Source organism: Paralichthys olivaceus, chromosome 14 (genome assembly GCF_024713975.1).
Source record: "Paralichthys olivaceus isolate ysfri-2021 chromosome 14, ASM2471397v2, whole genome shotgun sequence".
Lineage (NCBI taxonomy): Eukaryota > Metazoa > Chordata > Actinopteri > Pleuronectiformes > Paralichthyidae > Paralichthys > Paralichthys olivaceus.
In genome coordinates this window covers 13257047-13278271 of record NC_091106.1, presented here as the reverse complement: position 1 = coordinate 13278271, position 21225 = coordinate 13257047, and the positions used below count along the sequence as shown (strand labels likewise).

Genomic DNA, 21225 nt, shown 5'->3' with positions numbered 1-21225 from the left:
GTCTCAGCTCACTCACCTCACACCTAATACCCAGCAGGCCAATTAGCAGTTTATTAATCTACAGCTCAAACCACAACCATCACAAACACACACACATACACACGCCACATCTATGCCAGGCTCAGACCCCTGGTCTCTTTGAAGCCTTGAGCGTTAATGATTCTTCTCCTCTTTACTGCTCTGTAAAGCCAAAGGTGCAGCTTTATAAAGGCTTTGGCACCTCAGTGTGTGTGAGCGCTCTCTGCTCGTAGCCGGTTTTGGCATCTCACTGCGGTTTCTATGAAGCTTCCAACTTTGAACTTTGAACCCGGTATGGAGTCTTAAAGTCGAAACTATTAAATGGAGCTCATTGTCGCTTCAGTTTTTGTTGCACCCCACAGCCTTGCATAATAAAAAAAAAGAAGGAAAGCAGCGGCACCAATTGACATTTAATGGGAGACGTATGATTGATCATGGCAGCAGTAGACATCAAAGTTTTCTGCTTCATTTGGACTCTCGTCTGATTGAGACAAGAAGGTAGACCAGACAGTCTGTATGTGTATATATATACTTATATGTGTGTGTGTGTCTGAGCTTGTATATAGTTTGCAGCCTTGTATGGTGTGTGTGTGTTGTGTTGGTGGAGGGCCTCACATGGCGTCTAACACACTGGCGCAGGGACTATTTTAAAAGTAAAGGTGGCGTGAGTGAGTAAGAGCAGAAATAATGGCCGCAGCTTCATTACAGATCAAAGCACCGCGCCCGGCCTAGCGAGGCGGCATCAGCTAATGATGACCGAGCTTCACTCTCATTCCACGCTAAAAGGGCTCTTGTGCTTTGTGTCTCGTAATGATCGGGGGCATTAGTCGAATCTCGCCGTAAAAAGAGGCTTTGTTGAAGCTTTGTTGTCAGTAGTAAAAAGTGTGCCTGCTATGAGCACACATGGGAGGTGGATAAGTCGACTCCCACACACATACTAACCGGCACTAAGTCGATGACAAACATTATGGGTACAGGCACCAGTGCATGCACACGCACACAAACACACTGATGAAAACATACAGTAATCTCATAAGGAGCGCTACTGGTGGGCCTGTGCTCTGATTCTGTCTCACAGAACTAAACTGTACATTTGAGTTAAAGTATGAGGCATCCAGCTACTGTATCTTTGGATGCAGGTCCAAAGATTGGTTTGGTTTCGTCATCCCTCTGTCAAATGCATTTGCATTCTACATCTCAGTTATTTCGCAGACCAGTTTATCCACGGGGGAACCCTTGGCCACTGCGAGTGCACAATCAGACTTCAAGACCTCATAACTTCATAAAAACCCGGGGGCAGTCGTAAGCATTATGGTTAGTGGGGCAAACATTCGCCGGTAATCAGTGTCAGAGTGATTTTGCACAGTGGGTTGTGGGGGGCGCCGGGCACTCATTTGGCAGTGATGAGCTCGGGAAGTTTGGAGGTGAGCGGGCAGACTGTGCAGATGTCTGAGGATGGGGTGTGGGCAGGAGTAGAGTAGGAGGTGGAAGAACACGGCTGCTGGCCACATGGCTGCCATTTGAGAAAATAGGTCGGAGGTTGGGTATGTGTGTATCTGAGAGAGTGAATTCACAAGCTGTCATAACTGTTTAGACTGCCCTTCAGTCCTCTGGAGTCAATCAAAGATTCTCAGCATCTGCTGCACCATCCCTGTAGTCAGTCCAAGCTGCAAAAATATCCTCCTTAATATCTCAGGTCGTCTCAAAGGAAGCCTTATCCTGTTTTAAATCTCTCCTTTCAAAATAACTTCAATTGTTCGCTATAAAGTGTCTGCTTTTTTAAAATACACACACAAACACACACATGCATAAACTCACAGCAGTCGGAGAGAGTGCAGTCCACTGAAGGCCATTTTGGGGATACAGCGCAGGGAGTTGTAGCTCAGGATTCTGCAATGTGAAAATAATTACATATCCCAAATTTATGTATATAAAATTTCCATCCTGCTGTCAGCACAAGAGAAGAAATACTAGCTCTTTGTTTTGAGGGTGGTCAGGACTTACAGAGTGGTGAGCTGGCTCATGTTAGCGAAGGACGAGTTGGTCAGAGAGTTGATCTTGTTGTTGCTCAGGTCTCTAGAAGAAAAATGGAAACGTTCAGCGACCTGATCAGCTCAGTGAGACAGACGAAACACAGAGAAGAGAACTTACACCAGCTGCAGATATTTGAACGCTGACAGTTCCTTTGGCACAACACTGAACTGGTTTCCATCCAGATACCTGAACACAGACACACAAACAGTTCAGTAATGAGTTAGTAGACATGAAATGATCCAGTCAGGGTACGATGTGTGTCCTGAGTTTTAAATGAGTATTTTCACCTCACTCAGACAGCTGAGTGGATCCTAGTACGAGATCAACAGTACAATGAAAGTGTTGGACAAGAGGACAGGTGAGCTCAGCATTAGGGGAATGTTATAAAATGTATATTAAGTATAAAGTAAGAGAAGGAAAAAACAATTAACTGAATTAAATAAATGAAAAAAATGATACAGTAAAATAAACTTTATACCATCTATATTAACTTTGGCACCCATACATTCAAAACATTTTCAATATAAAAAAATGTCCCTTATTGCAGAATCTTAGTTTACTTCTAAAAAAATGTTTTATTTTACTGCAGTTGCCAGAAAGCAGGTGCATGCAGTGTAAGAATGATATAGCTGCTTCAGAACAAAAGTGGTGCTGAGAATTTTGGCTTTTACTGTGAAGGTGCTCCAGGAAGTAGTGAATCATTTGATGAGATATCCTTTTATTGAGCAGTATCCATCATCCTGTCATCTCACTTTGGATTACATGATTACATGGATAGTAAATGAGGGGTTTGTTACAGAAAAACTGAATGATAAAAACAGGTTATATTAATTATTATATTAAATCTGTTGTAAAAAGATGATTTAGTTTATCATTTGGACATTTTTTCTGTTAATTCGTTTTTCTTTTGGAAAAGACCTGGAGACAGTAATTTCAGGATGTCACACTTTTCACTCAGAGCACATTTTCCCATCCACCTGCAGCCAATTTAATAATACTTACATCAACCAGCAGAATTTTTTGTTTTTCCATTACTATTTTATGACCCAATATTATGTCTGAAGCAGAATTCAGTGTTTAGTAAACATAGATTTTTTTATTCCAGACACATACATTGTATTATATGAGTACTGGGATCGAATAACTGGGCGAAGGCTGCAAACGTATAACTTTTTGAAGTGACTAAGATACAAGCACTTGTGGGTGCATTCATGCACTTGTGTGGTAATACGCTCGTGTATGTGACATCATGCCTGCAGGGCTGCAACCACCCTGCCGGCTGCCACCACAGAGTTCAGGGCTCGCTCCCTCTGTGTGAAGCTCCAGGAGCTTTCTCCTGCCATTGTTGTTGACTGTACATAGGGCGGGAAGAGCAAGGGGGGTCGGTGGTTGATGGTTAGCTCAGGCGGACCTTCGGGTTCAGAGGTAATGATAGGTAATGATGGTGTAGAGGACACTTTAGATAATGATGGAGTAGCAAACTCTCCAGATGACTAGATGAAAGCCCAGAACAGAGGGGCACACCTGGTCACACCTGCTGGGACAATGACAGGCCTGAAGGCCTCCACAGCATGTGTGTGTGTGTGTGTGTGTGTGTGTGTGTGCGTGTGTGTGTGTGCGCGTGCGTGCGTGAGAGAGAGCTAGGCACTTGAAGCAAGCAGTATTGGAAAGTTCCAGGCCTATTCCACTCCCTCCCCTTTCCATTGAAAACTGCTCATTAAAATGTCCTCTTGCTCCCTTATACTCCCGTGGACAGGCTTTTGGCCCTCACACAAATATGCAAACACACACACACACACACACACACACACACACACACACACACACACACACACACACACACACTGATCCTTGGCTCTGAGTGTGAGAGTGACATCAGTGCTCGCCCTGAGGGTTGCAGGGAACACAGGCGAAGAATGTCTGAGAGAATAACTGCAGGGTTTATTGACTCCTTTCCTCTTCTCTAAATGATGAGATCTGTTTTCTTTACCTCCTCTATTTTCACTAACTCTTATCGCTTTTCATACCTCCTACAATACTCACTACCTTTTTTATTGTCTCCTTTGGTTTTCCCTTCCGGACCTGTCTCCATCAAAGCCAAGACAAAGGAACAACAATACCTGCAGCGCAAACTGATACGATACAAATGCAATTGGCATAATTAAGACCGGGGAACTCACAGTTCAGTCACGTTTCTCGGGATGCCTTTGGGCAGTGTGTGGAGGTGCTTGTTACTGCAGCGCACCACAGTCTCCAGGCAAGTGCATTCACTGGGACACTGGGGTTTGGGCACACAGCTTGACTCCTCTTGGCCTGGGAAAACAGGAGGAGAAAGAGGGGAGTCAGATACGAAGAGGAGGAGGAGGTCAGAGGAGGGTGGAGAAGAGTTGGAGAACAACCAAAAGAAGAGGTGAAAGGCAGAACAAAACGAAAGGAAAGACGCACAATCTCTCAACCTGATGGCGAGGCCCTGAGACAATGAAAAAAGAGGAAGTGAAAAATACGAAAAGTAAAACTGGACAGAGCGAGAGGAGCCTCGCTAATGTAATATCGACCAGCTAGAGCAAAGAATGGAAACTGCCCAAGGCCTGAAGACAAGTCTAACATTAATTCAGGTGCAAATAGGCTGACTGGTCAATAAGGCAAACAGTTCAATAGCTGCACTCAGCCCGGCATCGACCAGGAGCTTAGGAACTGCTGAGAAGCAATCTATTCAGCAAACAAAAGAGTTGCACAATAGAGGTCATTATTTAAGATGATCTCAGACACTTTAAGCAGCTCTTGTTCATAATCTATCGAGCAGCATGGCACAATGGGAAAATCTACATCAGTCAAACCCAGACGGGTGAGTTTCACACATGGAGGAGGTCCTCTAACACATTGAAGATGTTTGTCTCCTTCAAAAAGGGACAGATGAGTTCATTTAAAGTGGAGCAGCTGCAACAAAACTTCAGATGAATGGAGAGAGAAAGAAATGGACTTATAGGCGACTTACCTTCCTCACAGCGGAAGTCAGGCAGAGCCACATCCTGTAGAGGGATCTCCTTCAGGAAGGCGGGACGCTGGCAGCGAGGGTTACCCGTCACAATCTTCCTGCTCCTCAGCCAATCACCGAGCCACGCCAGCCGGCAGTCACAGTTAAACGAGTTGGCCAAGAGGTTACTGGGGAAAAAGAGACAGATCCATTAACACCTGGAAGTTTAAAGTGCACAATTAAGAGTGTATATATATATATATATATATATATATGTCAGAGTCTCACAGGGTGGAGAGGGTCTGCAGAGTGTCAAAGGCTCCGGGAGTGATTGTGGTCAGCTGGTTGTCGTACAGAGACAGCAGGCGCACATTGTGCAGCCCCGTGAAACTGTCGTTGTGCACACAGCTGATCTTGTTGTTCCTCAGCATCCTGAAGAAGAAGGGAATCAAATACTTCAGCTAAAAATTCAGAAACATGTGGGTTGAGTGTTTGTGTGTTCATCACTCACAGCATACGCATTCCCTCAAGGCCACGGAACATCCTGCTCCTCACAGAGTCGATCTGATTGGCTGTGAGGTGAAGCTCAATGACAGATGACGCACCTTCAAATGTCCCATCCTCAATCTCTGTGATTTTGTTGTTGCTGAGGTTACTGTGGGAAACAGAAGCATGTTAGAGAATGAAGTGTCAACTACTTAGAGAATGGCTGCTGATGGGTCAAGTTAAAAAGTAAAACGAGAGTTTCAGTTACATTTTCTTCAGCTGGGAAAGGCTCTTAAAAACTCCGGTCGCCTCCAGAGAGGTGATGTCATTGTTGTTAAGGCGGCTACAGAGAAAAAAGTTGAAATTTTTTAAACCATTAAAACAAATAAATCCATTTAAGTTCATAGTCCTCTTCAAATACTCAAATATTATAAATTTTTTTATTTGCTGGGTGCAACTTTTTTGTGTTTCTTTCATATTAAATTCATAAGAACATCTTGTTACTTTTTCTACTTAGTGTTCTTTCGGATTCCTTACAGTTCAGTGGTGGATGCAGGGATGTGCTCGGGGATCTTGGTGAGCTTCAGGTTGGAGCAGTCCACTACGTTCGTCTCGCAGCGGCACTTGGGAGGACACACCGGGTCACTGTTACACGCGTTATTCAGACGGGTGTCCTCTGTACCTGAACAGGAGAACACATATATTCTTGTAACAAAAATAAAATAATATGAGTCTTGTTCCTGAACCAACCCAGGAACCACACTTTCCCATGATGCCCTCAGTCACGCATCTGCTACCACTGCTGCTGTATGTCAGTGGTTCGTCCTGTCGTGACCTAGGAAGCAGCTTCCCCAAATAATCTTTAACCTTAGGAGTCCTAGAGAACATCCTGCAGCTTTCCTGCCATTCACAGGAGGGAGATAAATGGGTGAGGGTGGGAGGATGGTGGGGTGAGGAGACAAGGGGTGAGTTATTTTAGAGAGGTGATAGAGTGGGAGCAGTGGGGTGAAAAGAACAGTGGCATGGGAGATTGAGATAGGGATGCCAAAGAGGATTTGGAAAGCCTGCTTCAATGAAGCAGAGAGAGAGAGGTTATGGTGGGAGAGAGGTGGTTGAAATGATGCGGAGGGAGAGTGAGCAGACAGGTGGGGTCGAAGGGGAGGACGCAGAAAGAGGAGGGCCCGAGGGACATGAATGCATGCAGGGAAAGAAAAGTTAGGCAGAGAAGACAGATGAGAAAAGAAGTGGAAGGTGAGTGGCAGAGGTGCAGAGAGAGGAGGAGCAAGAATGAGGCAGCAAGGGGGAGTGTGGGACGTTTTCCTGCACCACCTCCGTCTATGAATAGACGTTACGTGCCAAAAAGCGTGCTGACAGTTACATCATGGCTGCTCAATAATGGAACAGCAGTGGGAGCCACTCAGAACAGTGTGTATGTGTGTCTGCGAGTGTGTGTCTTGTCTTTGTGTATCTGTGCGTGTAGAGCTTATGTGTGTGACCATTTAGAGGGAATAGCCCTGAATTTTGTGTCAGGATATCGTTGTGTCCTGTTCCCGTTTGCATGCGCAGATCACTGCACCTCTTTGCCTGAGGTTTGGAGATGACGTCAGCGGGGCAGCGTGGGGCTCCCAACCCGCAACCATGAGTAGGAAAACCTCAAACGACCCAGACAAAAACCTACAGCTGGGAATCAGAAATCCGTCCAAATAGACAGAACGGCATTTGGAACCAAATCCTAACCCCAAACCCTCATCGTTGACTTTATTAGAATATGGTTGGACAGTGAAAAAAGTCAATTGGTTTTTACAGATAGACTTCCTCTGCATGCCTGCATGGGTAGGGACTTTTTTCTGAAACTGTGCCCCCTCTCCGAGTGGCTCGCCGGAGCATTCACAGTAATGTGGGTCATTAAGGAATTGTCCTGCCAGACGACGGGACAAAGCATTTCCTGCTACAGGGGAAGCAATGAAAGTAACAGCACAGCACTTTGATCCTGAGGATGTAGAGGAGCCAGGGGAGGATTTGTGAGCCTGAGTCATCATCATCATCACAAGTGCGTGGTGGCGACACTTTTACTGTCAGCAGATTGAAAGGAAACCAGAGAAAACACAGAGGAGAGGGACAAGGTTTCTCCGTCACTGAGGCACAAAGTGACTCATCGCCTGAGTTGTAGAAGTTCTCACAGTTCGGCAGCTCGGTTCCCCTTTATGAGTGTATTATGGAATCCCTGAGAACTCTCTGATTGTTCAGTGCACGTATGTTTGTTTTGCAGAAGCTTTTGGTAGTTATCATTCAGGGAGGGTGAAATTCTCATTAATCACAATTGAGTTTGATCTTTCCTCTGCTTACACAGAACTCCCATTTGTTCTCTAAGCCAGCGTCGAGTTTTATCTCAGCTGAGCACACATTAATTCACACACACGCACTTACACACACAGGCATGGACAATGGACGTCTGCACTACACACACACGAGGGGTTCGACACACATCACCGCTCCTCCTAGTTATTTTCTTGGAAGTGCTCTTGTTAAGAGGTCCGGAAACATCCGCTGATAGGAATCTGGGTCCTCTGGTGGGCTTTATTTTCTTTAGCGTTAACTGATAGAAGGGACACACTTTTCCTTCCCCTCTGTCCTCCCTTTACTCCCCCCCTTCCTCCTCTTCTGCCCCTCTCGGTGAGTGACCGCCTGTGCTCATGCCAAAGCAAAGAGCCACTTCCTTTCGACTCTATCTGCTGAGACTTTAAGAAAAACAGAGCTGAGGAGAAGCAGAGGCTCTCGCACGTATATCACATTAAAATGCATACACATAAGTGAAGCTACTCATGGGCCCAATTACCATTAAATACCTACGTTCCACTACCACCAGTACGCACATTTCCACTGGTTTTACACATACAGGCCCAATGGTTTTCCTGTGCAGTCTGTTTCCTCTAAGGGTTCATCCTTCCATCATCCTCATTAAAATGAAATTTATTGCACCTTATGTCTTAAATCCCTCGTTGTGCATAAAAACTGTTTGCAGAAAAGAATAGTGGGCCAAAGTTAAAGCTTTGGAACACCTGTATTATCAACCGACTGCTTTTGTTTCTTGTCTCGTCTGAGACTTCCCCACAAGTTCACCATGTTCCCAGCTCTGTAAATACAATGTTCCAAAAGGACTGAGGCCAAAAATACAATAACATGACCCACGTTGTAATAACCTGAAATTATCCTTTAACCTGTGGGAGGATTTAATGTTAAATGAACAGCGAGTAATGGAAAAAATGATGCTGCTACATGGCTGTGGTTGGATGATTAAAGAAAAGAGAAAGGTGATGAGAAGTGTGAACATTTACACTCACCTGGGATGAAGTACTGCTCTTTGGCTGTGATGGAGAAAAGAAAGAGGGACGGGTGTCAGTGAGACCAGCATGGTCTGCATAGCTGTGGCGTCGCTATGCTTCAGAACAGTCATATATAGAGTTTATATATGACGACTCATGACTCAACGTATATGACAGTTAAACAGAGAAGCATTACACTGTCTCTGTGTATGATATATGGTAGAGAAATGTTAATAGAGGTGTTAAATATTTGGCTGTTGCTAAGGAGGAGTGGCATGAGGTTTAAAAGAGGGAAAGTAAGAAAGAAGGAAAAACAAAAGAAAAAAAAAAAAATGAAAGAGAAAAACATGTGCACCCCCGTCTTCACCAGGTCTAGCCAAACAAACGAGGCTGTAAAGGAGTGTGAAACCTCAGCACTGCAGAGTGCCAACAGCATAGCACGCTGCATAAACACAATAGTGGGCCGGGGGGGGGGTTAGTGGTGCAGAGGACTGAGGGGTTAAGGGAGCGTGAGGGAAACTTGAGCCTGGCAGGCTGAGGGCGATGAGTGGGCGAGGAGATGGGTGTTGTGAGGGAGGGGAGCCGGAGGTTGGCAGAGGGCAGGAGGGACGGTGGGCACGTGCAGAAACTCTAGCCCCCCATATACCCAGCCTCGTCTCGCCCGGTGATCTCAGCACAGTGCGGTTTGCATGTGAAACCAAACTCACAATGTGGTAATATGGAGGGGAAATGGAGAAACAGCCAACAAGGCCTCTCCCCTTGGCCCCAACTTTGTCTGGGGGAGATATTGATTGGAGAGAAGCGGCACTGCAAATGATGGGCTGTATAAAACCTTCTGCCAGGAATTATCATTCATTAAATCTGGTATGAGGTGGAGGGAGCAATGCAGAGATAAAAAAAAAACACTCCCAGCAGAGAGTTGAGGAGAAGGTAAGAGTAGAGACAAGTAGAGTAAAAAACTTGACAGACAGAGAGCCCAGAAGAGAAATAAGAAAGAGACAACAGTGACACAGAGGCACCGGCCTACCAGAGCAGCGGAACTTCTTGCTCTTGATCTGTCCGATGCGTTTGTTAGCGAGTCTGCGTGGGCTGGCGCAGCGGGCACCGCTGGTCTCGATGGGGTTGGAGCGCAGGTAGTCTGCCAGCCACTTCAGATTACAGTCACAGATGAATGGGTTCTGGGCCAGGTGACTGGAGGAGAGAGAGAGAGAGAGAGAGAGAGAGAGAGAAAGAGATGGGGAGAGGTGAGTTGGAAAAGTGGGGAAAAGGTGAGAGTGGTAGGGAGAGGAAGAGAGAATGAGAGGTGGGGAGAGGAGTACTAATGAAAACTGATAAAAGTAAATAATAGTAGTATAAATAAAAGTAGCAAATCATATTCTTATATATTTAAACATAAGCACCACAGACTAACCTGGAGCCATAATAAGCTTCTTTGTTGTCATTGTTGGTGTAGATCAGCAATTATTTAATATCATTATTTATGAAACTTTTTTTTATCAATATCACAATATGAGTTCATCATGTTAGAGCTAAAATTTTAACATGTATTTCTCTGCAGGTTAGATGAGCACCTCCATGTCTACACTATGAATGTGAAGCTATTGGCAGCTGCTGCTTAGTTTAGCATAAAGACTGGAAACAGGAAGAAACAGCTTTCTGTCAATAACAGAGCCACGGCAGCTGTTTCCCTGTGATGAGCTCAGCTAACCTGTTTGCCATAAAGACGTGAGAGTGATATCGATCTACTCCTCATGTGAATGTGTATATACATTATTCAACAGTATTTAAAGAAATGTCAAATCATTTATTTAACGTTTTATAAATGTTTGTGCTATTCTGTTTTCAAAAAACTAACAAATGTGGCTACTTAACCTCTTGTTTAACAAATAGTAAGAATATGGTCCCGTAGCAGTAAAACACAGCGCTAGATTTTATTTACTGAAATTACTAATGTTTTCATCAGTGTATATTTGTTTGTTTGTTAGCTGGATTACACAAAAACTATGGGACAGATTACCACTAAAGTTGGTGGAAGGATCAAGTGTGGGTCAGAGACGGACCCAAATAATTTTGGTGTGGATCTGGATCATGGGATGGATCCAGGAATTTTGAACTTGGTGTTTTACAACATCTGCCTTGATTTCTCAGAGAAGAATCTGAGAAAGGAATGTTAAAGGGGGCTGATATTTATGAGTGTGTGACATTTGGTGCAGATCCAAATTAAAATCTGGCTCTAGCAAATATAAATGTAATTTAATGAGGGGACTGTTTTATTGAAGTATTTTGCAATGCTTCAAAGTTATTTCAATAACCAGAGACATGTTTGTATTCAAGTGCATTTTTGACTTTGTTTTCAGAATGCAGGCAAAACAAGAAGCCTCTTTTAGACTTGGACTGTTAAACCTCTCTTTACGCAAAGTGTATGTGTGCGACAGGTGCCTTGCATGTCTTATGTTTGCAACTTTTATTTTTTATCACGCTATGTCTTTCAGATGTGGTGGACGCGCCACAGTGTGAGGTCCGTATTGATAACAGCGTGTGGCTGTGCCTTGTTTATTGGATCAGAAAATAGGAGGCCTTCATTTAGACAGAACTGCTGCTGTCTGAGGAACAGTGGTGGAGAGGGTGGGTGCTGCCTTTTTGATCTTCATCTGGCCGTGTGTGTGTGTGTGTGTGTGTGTGTGTGTGTGTGTGTGTGAAGATGATAGATTTACTCTCCTCTCTACCTCATGATTCCATTCCTATGTTATTACACAGACCTGCACGTAAACAACTCCTGTGTTGGCTCATGTTTTATGGTGACAGCTCAGTATGTGTCAGAGAGGGTCTGTGTGTGTGTGTGTGTGTGTGTGTGTGTGTGTGTGTGTGTGTGTGTGTGTGTGTGTGTGTGTGTGCGTGCGTTTGACTCACAGGGTCTGTATTGCTCGTAGTGAAGTGAAGGTGCCCTTGGCGAGGGTTTGGATCTTGTTGTCGTAGAGCGATAGCAGTGAGAGATTCTGCAGGTCCTGGAAGGCATTGGCACGTACGCAGTGAATCTTATTGGCGTTCAGCAACCTGGCAGAAAAAAGTGAAAAGAAAAAAAAGAAAAAGGAAGGAAAAATGAAGAGGAGGGAAGAAGCTTGTCAAAGTTTCTTTATACAGTCATTCATTATGCATGTTAGAAAACTATACATAGGCTTTATATGAAGGTTATGACTCCTTCACTGAGTGGGAGTAAAGGTTGCCTGGTTTTCAGTGTATGTTTGCAGTGTATCAGCAGAGAGTGACGTGTGTGTTCCACTTACAGCAGTTGCAGGGCGTAGAGGCCATCAAACACCCCCTTGGGCAGGTCGGTGATCTTATTTCCATACAGCACGCTGGGAAATCACAACACAGACTTGCTCTAGACACGGGAAATGACAACCAAGTGGATACTTATGCACATGCATATGCACAAACTGGGCTCAGGGCCACTTACAGGGAGTTGAGGGAGCGGAGACCCTGGAAGGCATCAGGGGCTATCTCTGAGATCTGGTTGTTGCTCAGGTCTCTGTGCAGAAGAATTAGAAATTGAGATTTGGTGGAAAAAAAGTCAACGTCGTTTTTTTTTTTCCTGTGGGAGGTTTGACCCCCACTGTCAACTGGGTATCACCCTCACAGGAGGGTGGGGTGAATGCGAAGCCCGGACTCGTGATGAGGAAGTAAATGTAGTGTGAGCTGGATGAAGATGAGTTCCAGCTCTCTCCCATATCTGATGGTGCGTCCCTTAAAGGGATTTGATGAAATGGAGCTGGTTAGAGTTTTGTAGCCAATCAAAACATTTACTTGCATTATTTGTGGCCTATGAACCGGCTCTGTGTTGTATCATGGTTTGTGTGTATGGGTAAAAATGGGGTGCAGTCCAAACCGAAATACAGTAGACTGCCTCCGAACGTAGCTGTCGTTAATAGGATCCACAGGCCTCTCCCCACAGGATAACCACTAAGCCTATGTGTCTATGTGTCTATGTGTTTATGTGTGCGCATGTGTGTCTACGCGAGTAAACGCAACACTAAATGAGGAACAGTGGGACAGAGAAAGACAGATGGAGAGAGAGAGTTAATGGAGTATGTGGACTGAACTCCAGTCGACTGGATACCTTTGAAGGAAAATCATCATGTGGTGAAGAGGAGGGATATTTTCTCATTTGGGGGTAACAGTTAAATAAGTACCCATTTGTCTTCTTGCAAAGGACTTGAGGTTTCTTGGAAACAAAAAAATTTGTGGCAAAGGAGCCAACATCTGCACTGATGTGTGTCTGCGAACTCAGACGCTGATGTGTGTGTGTGTGTCGGTGTGTGAGGGTTGGTACGGCATCCATCTCTTTAAGGAACGGTTCACGTGTAGGTCATTCAAACCGGGACAAGGTGAAAGAGTCTGTGTGTGGTTGGCGTTTAATGGGAGGAGGAGGACGCGCAGGGTCAGGAAAGGCATTGCACACATACCTGTGCGCCACAAATAAACAAACAAATACAAAGACAGGCAGGAAAGTATGTAGAACCTATTATTATCTAATGTTGCCCTAATACTAATTATTTTTCTATTTTCCATGCACCATTATGCCAGAAACCAAAATGAACAACTCCAGAGCCTGACCCAGATGAGTGACCATATTCATCATGATATATTAATGCTGTCTACACACAGTTTGCACTGAGACTGGTGGACATGGGACGGGCCAGCGAGGGCACACAGCCAGCTGAATCAACAGAGGCGCCGTGGGTCAACACAGACATGCAGACGTACATTGTTGTTACTAAAAGCAGAACCAGTAGCAGCAACAATAGCAGGTCGTGTCTGTTTGGAAGACCAGATGGAAGAGAGCAGCACATTTTCACTGCCGCTAAATGTGGTTTGTGCATGTTTGATGAAAACCACAAGATTCTGTAGTGTCTCCCATAAAGTGGGGTAACTGATAGTATTTTCTTGAGAAAAAAAATATGTTTTTGGCTAGGCTCAGATATTTAGATTTTCACATGACTAACTGTGAAATCCTGACGCGCTCGATTGAATCCACAAGATTCACAGTTTTTTTTAAATACAGGGTAAAAATGCTGTTTATAGTTGTACTGGAAAAGATTTCACTTAGTATGAGAGTAAGAAGCACTATGATAATAATTTGTTCAAGTTTTTATTTGTTTTTTTTAAAATTGCTATTAAATGCACGATATGTAACTTGGCCGCAATCAAAACAATAACAAAAGACCAAGTTTGATGATGTCACGAAGCAGAGTGGGATCATGAAAATCTACCGAGGCACCAATCATGGTCACGGATAAGGTTATGTATTAAGTTTTATTCATGATACGCAGTACGGCAATAAATATTCGTGGTCCATTATGTGTGACCAGTACAAACAGTGGAAGGAAAAAACAGCCGGCGAAACTTTATTAGATATTACAAGAGCTCAATTTACTTTGATATGATATTATTTTGAACCATTTAGCATTACAAAATGTTCATGTTTGACCGATATCATGACACAAGATATTAAATAATTAGTTTGTATGATTTGTGGTGTCTTTAACTATTGTTTAGAGGTTTTCCTTTACTCAGACATTGAAATCTGGCCTCGCTGAGTTCACATGGTTCACAATCATTTTCAACATGGAAGGGTAAAATAAAAAAACATTTATTTTTGGGAGAATAAATATTAATTTCCCGGGAGGCTTCATTGGAGCTACGATGAGATAGCAGCTGCTCGGGTCTTCCGGCTGCTCAGTATTCACCTCGTCTGAACCTCACACTGTCCCGGGAGTTGAATGATAAAAACGGCGAGGAATACTCTAAAGAAGGGCAGAGAAACTCCCTGACCTTCCGTTTCCTCTGTCTCCCTGCTGGTATGTCGGTCAGGCCTGGTGCTGTTGGAGTTATGGTTTTGGCCGACTGGTGTGTGCTGGCTGGTTTGCCAGACAGCTGGCTGACCGGACCCGAAAACCCGCTCAGTCTCAGCTCTCAGTCCGCCACCGGTCACTCTAAGCGAGAGTGAAGCCTCAGCCTCATTCCGGCACACTCTGCGTCTCCTCCTCCTCCTCCTCATCTTCCCAGGCCCAGTTTACAATTTGCCCGCGCAGGCACAACACACACACAAACTGGACACAACACCCGCCAGGGAAATACCAGTGCCTAGCGGTGGAAGACGAGAGCTGTTATTATGCTCGTGTAACATCGGAGTGCTTGTGTTCCATACCACCCTACATCTGAGAACAAGAATATGTTCTTTAGGCTTCGACAAAATAAATACTTCATGTGAACTCAGCAGCGGAATGAGAGGACTGCCAATTGTCGTTTCTTTTTTCAGCCCTCAAGTTCTTGTTCTCATCTGTATTATTTAGCCCTGAGGTGAGTGTACTGCTGTACTTACATCCTACGCAGTTTCTTGTAGGGCGAGAAGGCTCCGGGAGGAACAGACTTAATCCCATTCTGCTCCAGACGTCTGGAGGAGAGACGAGAGGGGAGAGGAGAAGGAGAGGAGAGGAGAGAAGAGGAGAGGAGATACCATCAGTTAACCAAACAATAGAGTTCTCCATGGCAACAGTGCTGAGTAATCCCCCCCATAACCTCTGACCCTCGGCGATTGGCCTGATTATATTAGGGAGATCTATTCCCCAGCTGTAATAGGTCCAGGCATGTTGGAGTCATAACATCCTCAGAACCAATAAACAATCTGAATACTAAAGTGCTGTGGAAAAAGAGTGGAGGGGGGGAAAGGCTCTGTCTTGATTTGTACGAGGGTGTTGAGGCCTTCAACTTAAAGTCATATTTCTTCTTGTTATAACATTTACAGTTTCCAGCACTTACGTTCTCACATGACATCCTGAAATCAATAATGATCTGACCGGTTCCTGTAAAATTTGTCTTCATCCTGTGGGCTGTCGTCAGCGTGTTCGGTGAAACCGGTGCAGGGTGGTGAAATATTACTTTTCTTAGTTTACTTTTTTCCCCGTGAGCGCAAAAGCAGCTGACACAAAGTAAAAGGTCTGACAAAATCTCGCCAGAGAACCAAATGAACATATAGACGAGCATGCACTCGGTCATTTAAAACCGAACAGTCACAAAGTCTAATCAGTCTCAGATGGGTCCAGGGAAACAGACATCGCTGAACCCCATTAGTGTGGGCATGCATGTCTGTGTTTTCAGGCCGGCTGCTACTTATGTCCCAGCTCAGTCCCAGAGCAATTCCCTGGTGTAGCTGACAGAGGGCTGTTTATCTGCAGGTCAGTTCACAGCTTTTAAAACTGTCCTTAACAAGGCTTAGCAGGGCCCGGCGGGAGCCAGCTGTGGGCCTGTCTGCTTGTCCTACCATGCTGCCTCCCAGCAGAGGAGCTGGCGGCGTTACAGGAGGCGCGGTCCTGCATGCATGCGCGAGGAGCGGTAGACAAGCGGCTGCGACGGAATCTAAAGACCATTATTTTGCCACCGCAGGAAAAATGTGAAATATTTTAAAATCTGCAAAACCCCTCGGCAAAAAAAATGATGTTGATAGATTTAACCATTCGCCTCTTAAGTGTGTGATTTCTTGGCTCGGGACCATTTCCACATGATTTAATTATTCTGTTCGAGACGTTTCAGATTTATCGTGTGCCTCTCAGGCCTGAGGCTATTGCTGTGTTTATGTCTATTCATGGGGGGTAAATGTTTTGTTAGACATTAACCACAGCCATTTAACGGTTTTGAGTTTCCAAATTTTTCAATCAACAATCTTTGTCCTTCAGAGGAGTGGCCTACATTTATGTAGTGATATGGAGGAGAGTAATTGACATTCTTAGGATAGCAGTGATTCCAGACCACAGATTCCTGCGGTGGACACGCTCTCTCCGTCTGTTTTCGCCTGCCGGTCCCAATGTGTCCGAGGATTTACAGCGGAGTGACAACCCTGTGGTTCCTCTGCCCTCACCATGCGGCAGAGTGTTGGGCCAAGTGGCTTTAGCGCCCTCTCTCATCAGCCCGTCTGTTGGACTGGCCCAGACCAGTCTGGCACTCTACATGCTGCTTGCATGTGTGTGCAGTGTCAGTGTCGGCCACGTACGTGCTGTGGTTCTCCAGTGTGTGTCAGCATATAGCAAAACCCTCTGGGGCAGGCGAGGGCACACACGCAGGCACGCACATGCACACACACACTGCTGGGTGACAACTTTTTAGGCCTCACGTTGTCGCTCGTCGCAAATCGATTTGTGCAAGCAACTTAATCCCTCCAATCAACAAAGGAGCTGTTTGTCTGATTGGCAGAGGAGAAAAAGGAGAAAATCTCTAGTTGTCTTCAGACGGAAAATCAATGGTTCCCATCCAATTTATCAGACTGAACATTTGTATGTATATCTGTCTTTGTGAGTCTGCGAGTTGGTTTTCGTGTCAGCCCAATCAATGCTCTTCATCCTTTTCATTAGGGTCTAAGCATGGTTTTCATTAAGGGGAAACACATTATGCCTTTGGGTATTCACCCAGGCAGTGCGTGTGTCAGAAATGGATGGCAGGACCTCAGCAGCGGATGAAAGGCGGAGGGGGGAGATTTTTTATGGCAGACTTCAGTCACTGCAGACAGAGACTATGGTGCATAATAATTTGTTGTGGTAGTGTTTAGGCCAACTGGGCCTGGTCTCGCAAGAGAGGAGTACATAAACCAGCTCACATCCTCACAGCCAAAAACACAACGCTGGCATTCATTAGAGGGGAGAGAGCAAGGCAGGGAGGTTGCAATTCTCCTATTTGTACATAATGAGAGCAGCATGTGTGTGTTTGTGTGTGTATGTGAGTTTCCGAGTGCCTCATTAAGAAGGCATTAGGCTGGCCTTGATACCCAGCAGCCCGCCTTGCTGTAATTGAAACTGATTTTATAATGAACTTCAAGCACAGATCAAGCCTGCTGCACCAAATTACTGAGTCAACCCCCCCCCTTCTCTTTTTATTCTTTCGCCTGATCTTCGTCCTCCAACCTGCCTGTGGTGATTTGGCAAGCTGAGAGAGAGAAGTGGAGGAGAGTGAAAAATCAAGAGAGGAGAAGGAGTGAAGGAAGAGCGTTGTGTGAAAATAACCTGCATACGGTCCTGATGGGCCGGACAGAGTTTCACCCCGGTCTTGTAAAAGATGAATCAGAGCATAGCAGAGTTTATTAGCAGGACGCGGTTAAGTACCAATTATATGTGAAGGGCAGGGAGACTTTTAAAATGTCTTTACTCATCTGCTGTGCAGAGAGAATCTAATGTCTATAAAACCTGTTCTTAGTAGAGCCATCTTTCAGCTGTCTCCCTGTTCTCCCATCAATGCTGCTGGCAACTTATGGGGATCATAGATCACATCGGTCTCCACTTGTGGAACATTACAGGCGGAGGACTACAAATCATGAAACATGCCAAAAACTGAGACTGAACTATTTACATATCAATACACAGGATGTGTGAGAACTTTTAAATGTTTTTTACAATGGTCATACAATAAGACAAGAACACACAGGAGTGTGAACTGCACATCCAAATTTGGAAACTGAGCTACAGGAGAAATAGGTCAGGGTTGTTGGGGAACATGGGATCTGTGACTTCCATGCTAGCTGGGTATTTATAAACAGACCCCATAGGGAGGAGGAGACCTAGAAACTTGCTGTGTCCTCCTAAGCACACACATGCTCCTCAAAAGATCATGCAACACGACCGCTGGCTCTCTCCCTTCACCCTCCCTTTTTCTCACCGTGCGTAAATCGAGGAGTTACTGTGCCGTTTCATGCGGACTCCTGCCAGCGGGCATTAAACCCCTGATAAAGAGTGTAAAAAGAGCCACCCTGAAAAGTCTATCTGTGCATTCCCATGAATCACAGAGCGCTGATAGCATGTGGGCCGTAAACAGTTAATGCCCAGACAGATGTTACAGGACTGATAAAGCGAGGGAGGGATGATGGCAGAGCACTCGCACGCAGTTCACAGCCATCTGAGCCGGTGAGAGCCTGCAGTCGGAGTTTTAAAGTCTGCATGTCTCTCTCGGCGAACAGCAAACGGATGATCTTGCTGCCAGGTGATGCATGGTGAAAGGAGCAAGCTGGAACAGTATATAACATCCATGTTTAAATTCCGTCAGCCTTGTTAAACCCCTGCGTGAGTATACACCGACAGATTCATATGGTAACACATATACACATTTCTAACTCAAACAAGTGCCCTGCAGAGCCAGGCTTCAAAGAACAACGCAGCTGAGGATGTGCCCGCGTTTCTCTGAACTCCTTCTGTGTCCTGTTGTTCTGCAGCTCAATCAGCACTAATGTGGAAAATATAAATGTCCTAAATATCATACACACAGACTGGGAGTAATCTTGTGCAATAATATAACCAAAACCAGATCTACTCTGAGATGTGCATGATGGATAGCATTAAATAAAAATGTAGTTTTATCTGCAAATGTAATAAACAGAAAATAAAATTAGATTTATGAAAATGTCTCACATTACTCTCTCTGGGGGAAGGAAATAAGATGCGTTCAGATTAGATAATGAAAAAACTTTGACTATTAATAATGTAATCCTGTTTTGATACTTATGATGGTAATTATTAATATAGTATGTTTGCAAAAGGTTCTGTTTTCTTATTTTTCTCAAACATGCCAAGCAGTCTAAGGCAAAAGATACATGAAACTGATTATGGAAGATTTAAATGCATTAAGAGTTATTTCACTCACTAGTTAGGCAAAATAGGTGAAATTGGCCTTGGATTCATCTTTTCTAGACCTCTTTTGACGTTAAAATGTTCTGTGCATGCTTACATCTCGGCCATGGTGTCGGGCAGGTTGGCCGGGATGGCGGTTAGACCTTTCCCTCGACAGTCCACGATGTTGTTACTGCATGTACACATGGCAGGGCAAGAGCCTCCGCCCGTGCTGCACGGCTGCAGGCTGGAAGACTCCTGGTGTCCTGGTGAGAAAAGAGGGAGAGAGAAGAAGCTGCATGAGAGGTGTACGAAGAGAACCTTTGACGAGAAGAGAGGAATAGCTGCTACAGGTGTGCGAGCACAGGTGGATCGGGTTAGTTTAAATCATAGCAGCATGACTTTCAACAGGATTACAGGGAGAGATTGTTTGCCCGAGGATTATCGCGGAGCAGCTCTTGCATTCAAGTGGAGCTCAAACACTGTCATCGGCCCTTTGTGCTTGCTTTGTAAAGTGAATTGCAAATGAACACTCATTCCCTGAGATGTTTTGACATTGAGAGAAAGAAATGAAAGATCCCTCTCTTGACTTTATTGTAAAGCTGTACATCCTTGACAATCAATGGGCAAGAAAGTAGGTTATCTATTAAAGGAGTGCCACGGGGAGGAGAAAGACGTGAACAATAGAGTTGGAGGGGGGGCGATTGATGGCCTCCCAATAACATCCATTGATCTCGCTGCAAATTTTCCTCCTGAGTCTGCGTTCTCTGGGCGGAATTGATGCCATTCTGCACATTCAGCTTTACAACCCCCCACCTCTTCACTTCCATTTGTTCTAAAACATTTTCAACTTTTCAATTTGCATACAGAGCGCGCAACCCATCACACTGTCTCTAGATACCTGTTCAAATAGCTGCGGCACTGTCAGCGATGTGGTGAAGAGCGGGCGCTCGCGCTGCCAGTACGCCGTGTTTGGTACGTGTGGTGTGTGTGTGTTAAAGATGTGTGTCTAACCCAGATAGAATGAATAAAACAGACTTTTAAATGGCCTCATTTACACAGCATTACTAATCCAAGTTTCAAACCATGAATATTTGATTACCTTCCTATCTATTGCTCAGCTTGTGTGGAAAATACTGGCAAGAGAGAGAGTGAATGGGTGGGGTGGGGGTGTAGGTTCGGGAGAGGAAGACAGAGTGAGCGTGAAATGGTGAAAGTCAGCGACAGGGAAAACACGGTGCTCACAACTCCACTCCCTAAAACAGAGAGAAAGATCGCTGCCAAACGCCCAACTTTACCATGAGACCAGTGGCTTTCGCCGTTGGACCATTTAGCTATTGACGAATGTTTGAGGTCAGGTTTCATGTTCATCGGTAAACTGGAGGGAGGGGATGCTCTATTGGATCTCAGAAGCAGGTAAACACAACAAATAGCATCGAGAGTGCGCAGTCGCTAAACCTGCGTGATCTGAGGCCCTGTGATCTGGTATGGCATGAGGTTTGACAGATCTGGGATCAGGTGTAGGGCAGAGAAGAAGTCCCCTCTGATCTAACATGGCATATTTGACAGGTCTGGGATCAGGGAGAGTGCACAGCACAGCTGGAGCGGCCTTAACAATGACAGCTCTCTGACAGGTATACTTGAGGTGAAGCTGTTTGATGTGCGCTCGTCCCGTGTTCTTCCTTAGTGCTGTTTCCCCCATTAGATCCTTCCCCATCCGCCGTCGCTACCACTCTATTCCCGTCCC

General features: G+C 45.0%; 1 protein-coding gene across 5 annotated transcripts in view; it reads right to left on the bottom strand.

The window, feature by feature from the left end:
• slit1a (slit homolog 1a (Drosophila)) overlaps positions 1-21225 on the bottom strand; it is an 87120-nt gene that overhangs the window by 11113 nt on the left and 54782 nt on the right. For 3 of the 5 annotated variants that reach the window (XM_020095132.2, XM_020095114.2, XM_020095123.2), the window contains exons 9-24: positions 19597-19744; positions 15218-15289; positions 12293-12364; positions 12120-12191; positions 11746-11889; positions 9863-10026; positions 8854-8877; positions 6050-6194; positions 5781-5855; positions 5538-5681; positions 5315-5458; positions 5048-5214; positions 4233-4365; positions 2170-2238; positions 2023-2094; positions 1837-1908 (exon numbers count right to left, since the gene is read on the bottom strand). In XM_020095132.2, coding sequence (XP_019950691.2) covers positions 1837-1908; positions 2023-2094; positions 2170-2238; positions 4233-4365; positions 5048-5214; positions 5315-5458; positions 5538-5681; positions 5781-5855; positions 6050-6194; positions 8854-8877; positions 9863-10026; positions 11746-11889; positions 12120-12191; positions 12293-12364; positions 15218-15289; positions 19597-19744 — 1717 coding nt within the window. The remainder of the gene's footprint in view (positions 1-1836; positions 1909-2022; positions 2095-2169; positions 2239-4232; positions 4366-5047; positions 5215-5314; positions 5459-5537; positions 5682-5780; positions 5856-6049; positions 6195-8853; positions 8878-9862; positions 10027-11745; positions 11890-12119; positions 12192-12292; positions 12365-15217; positions 15290-19596; positions 19745-21225) is intronic. The other 2 variants (XM_020095141.2, XM_069538650.1) reach the window with 1 other exon arrangement.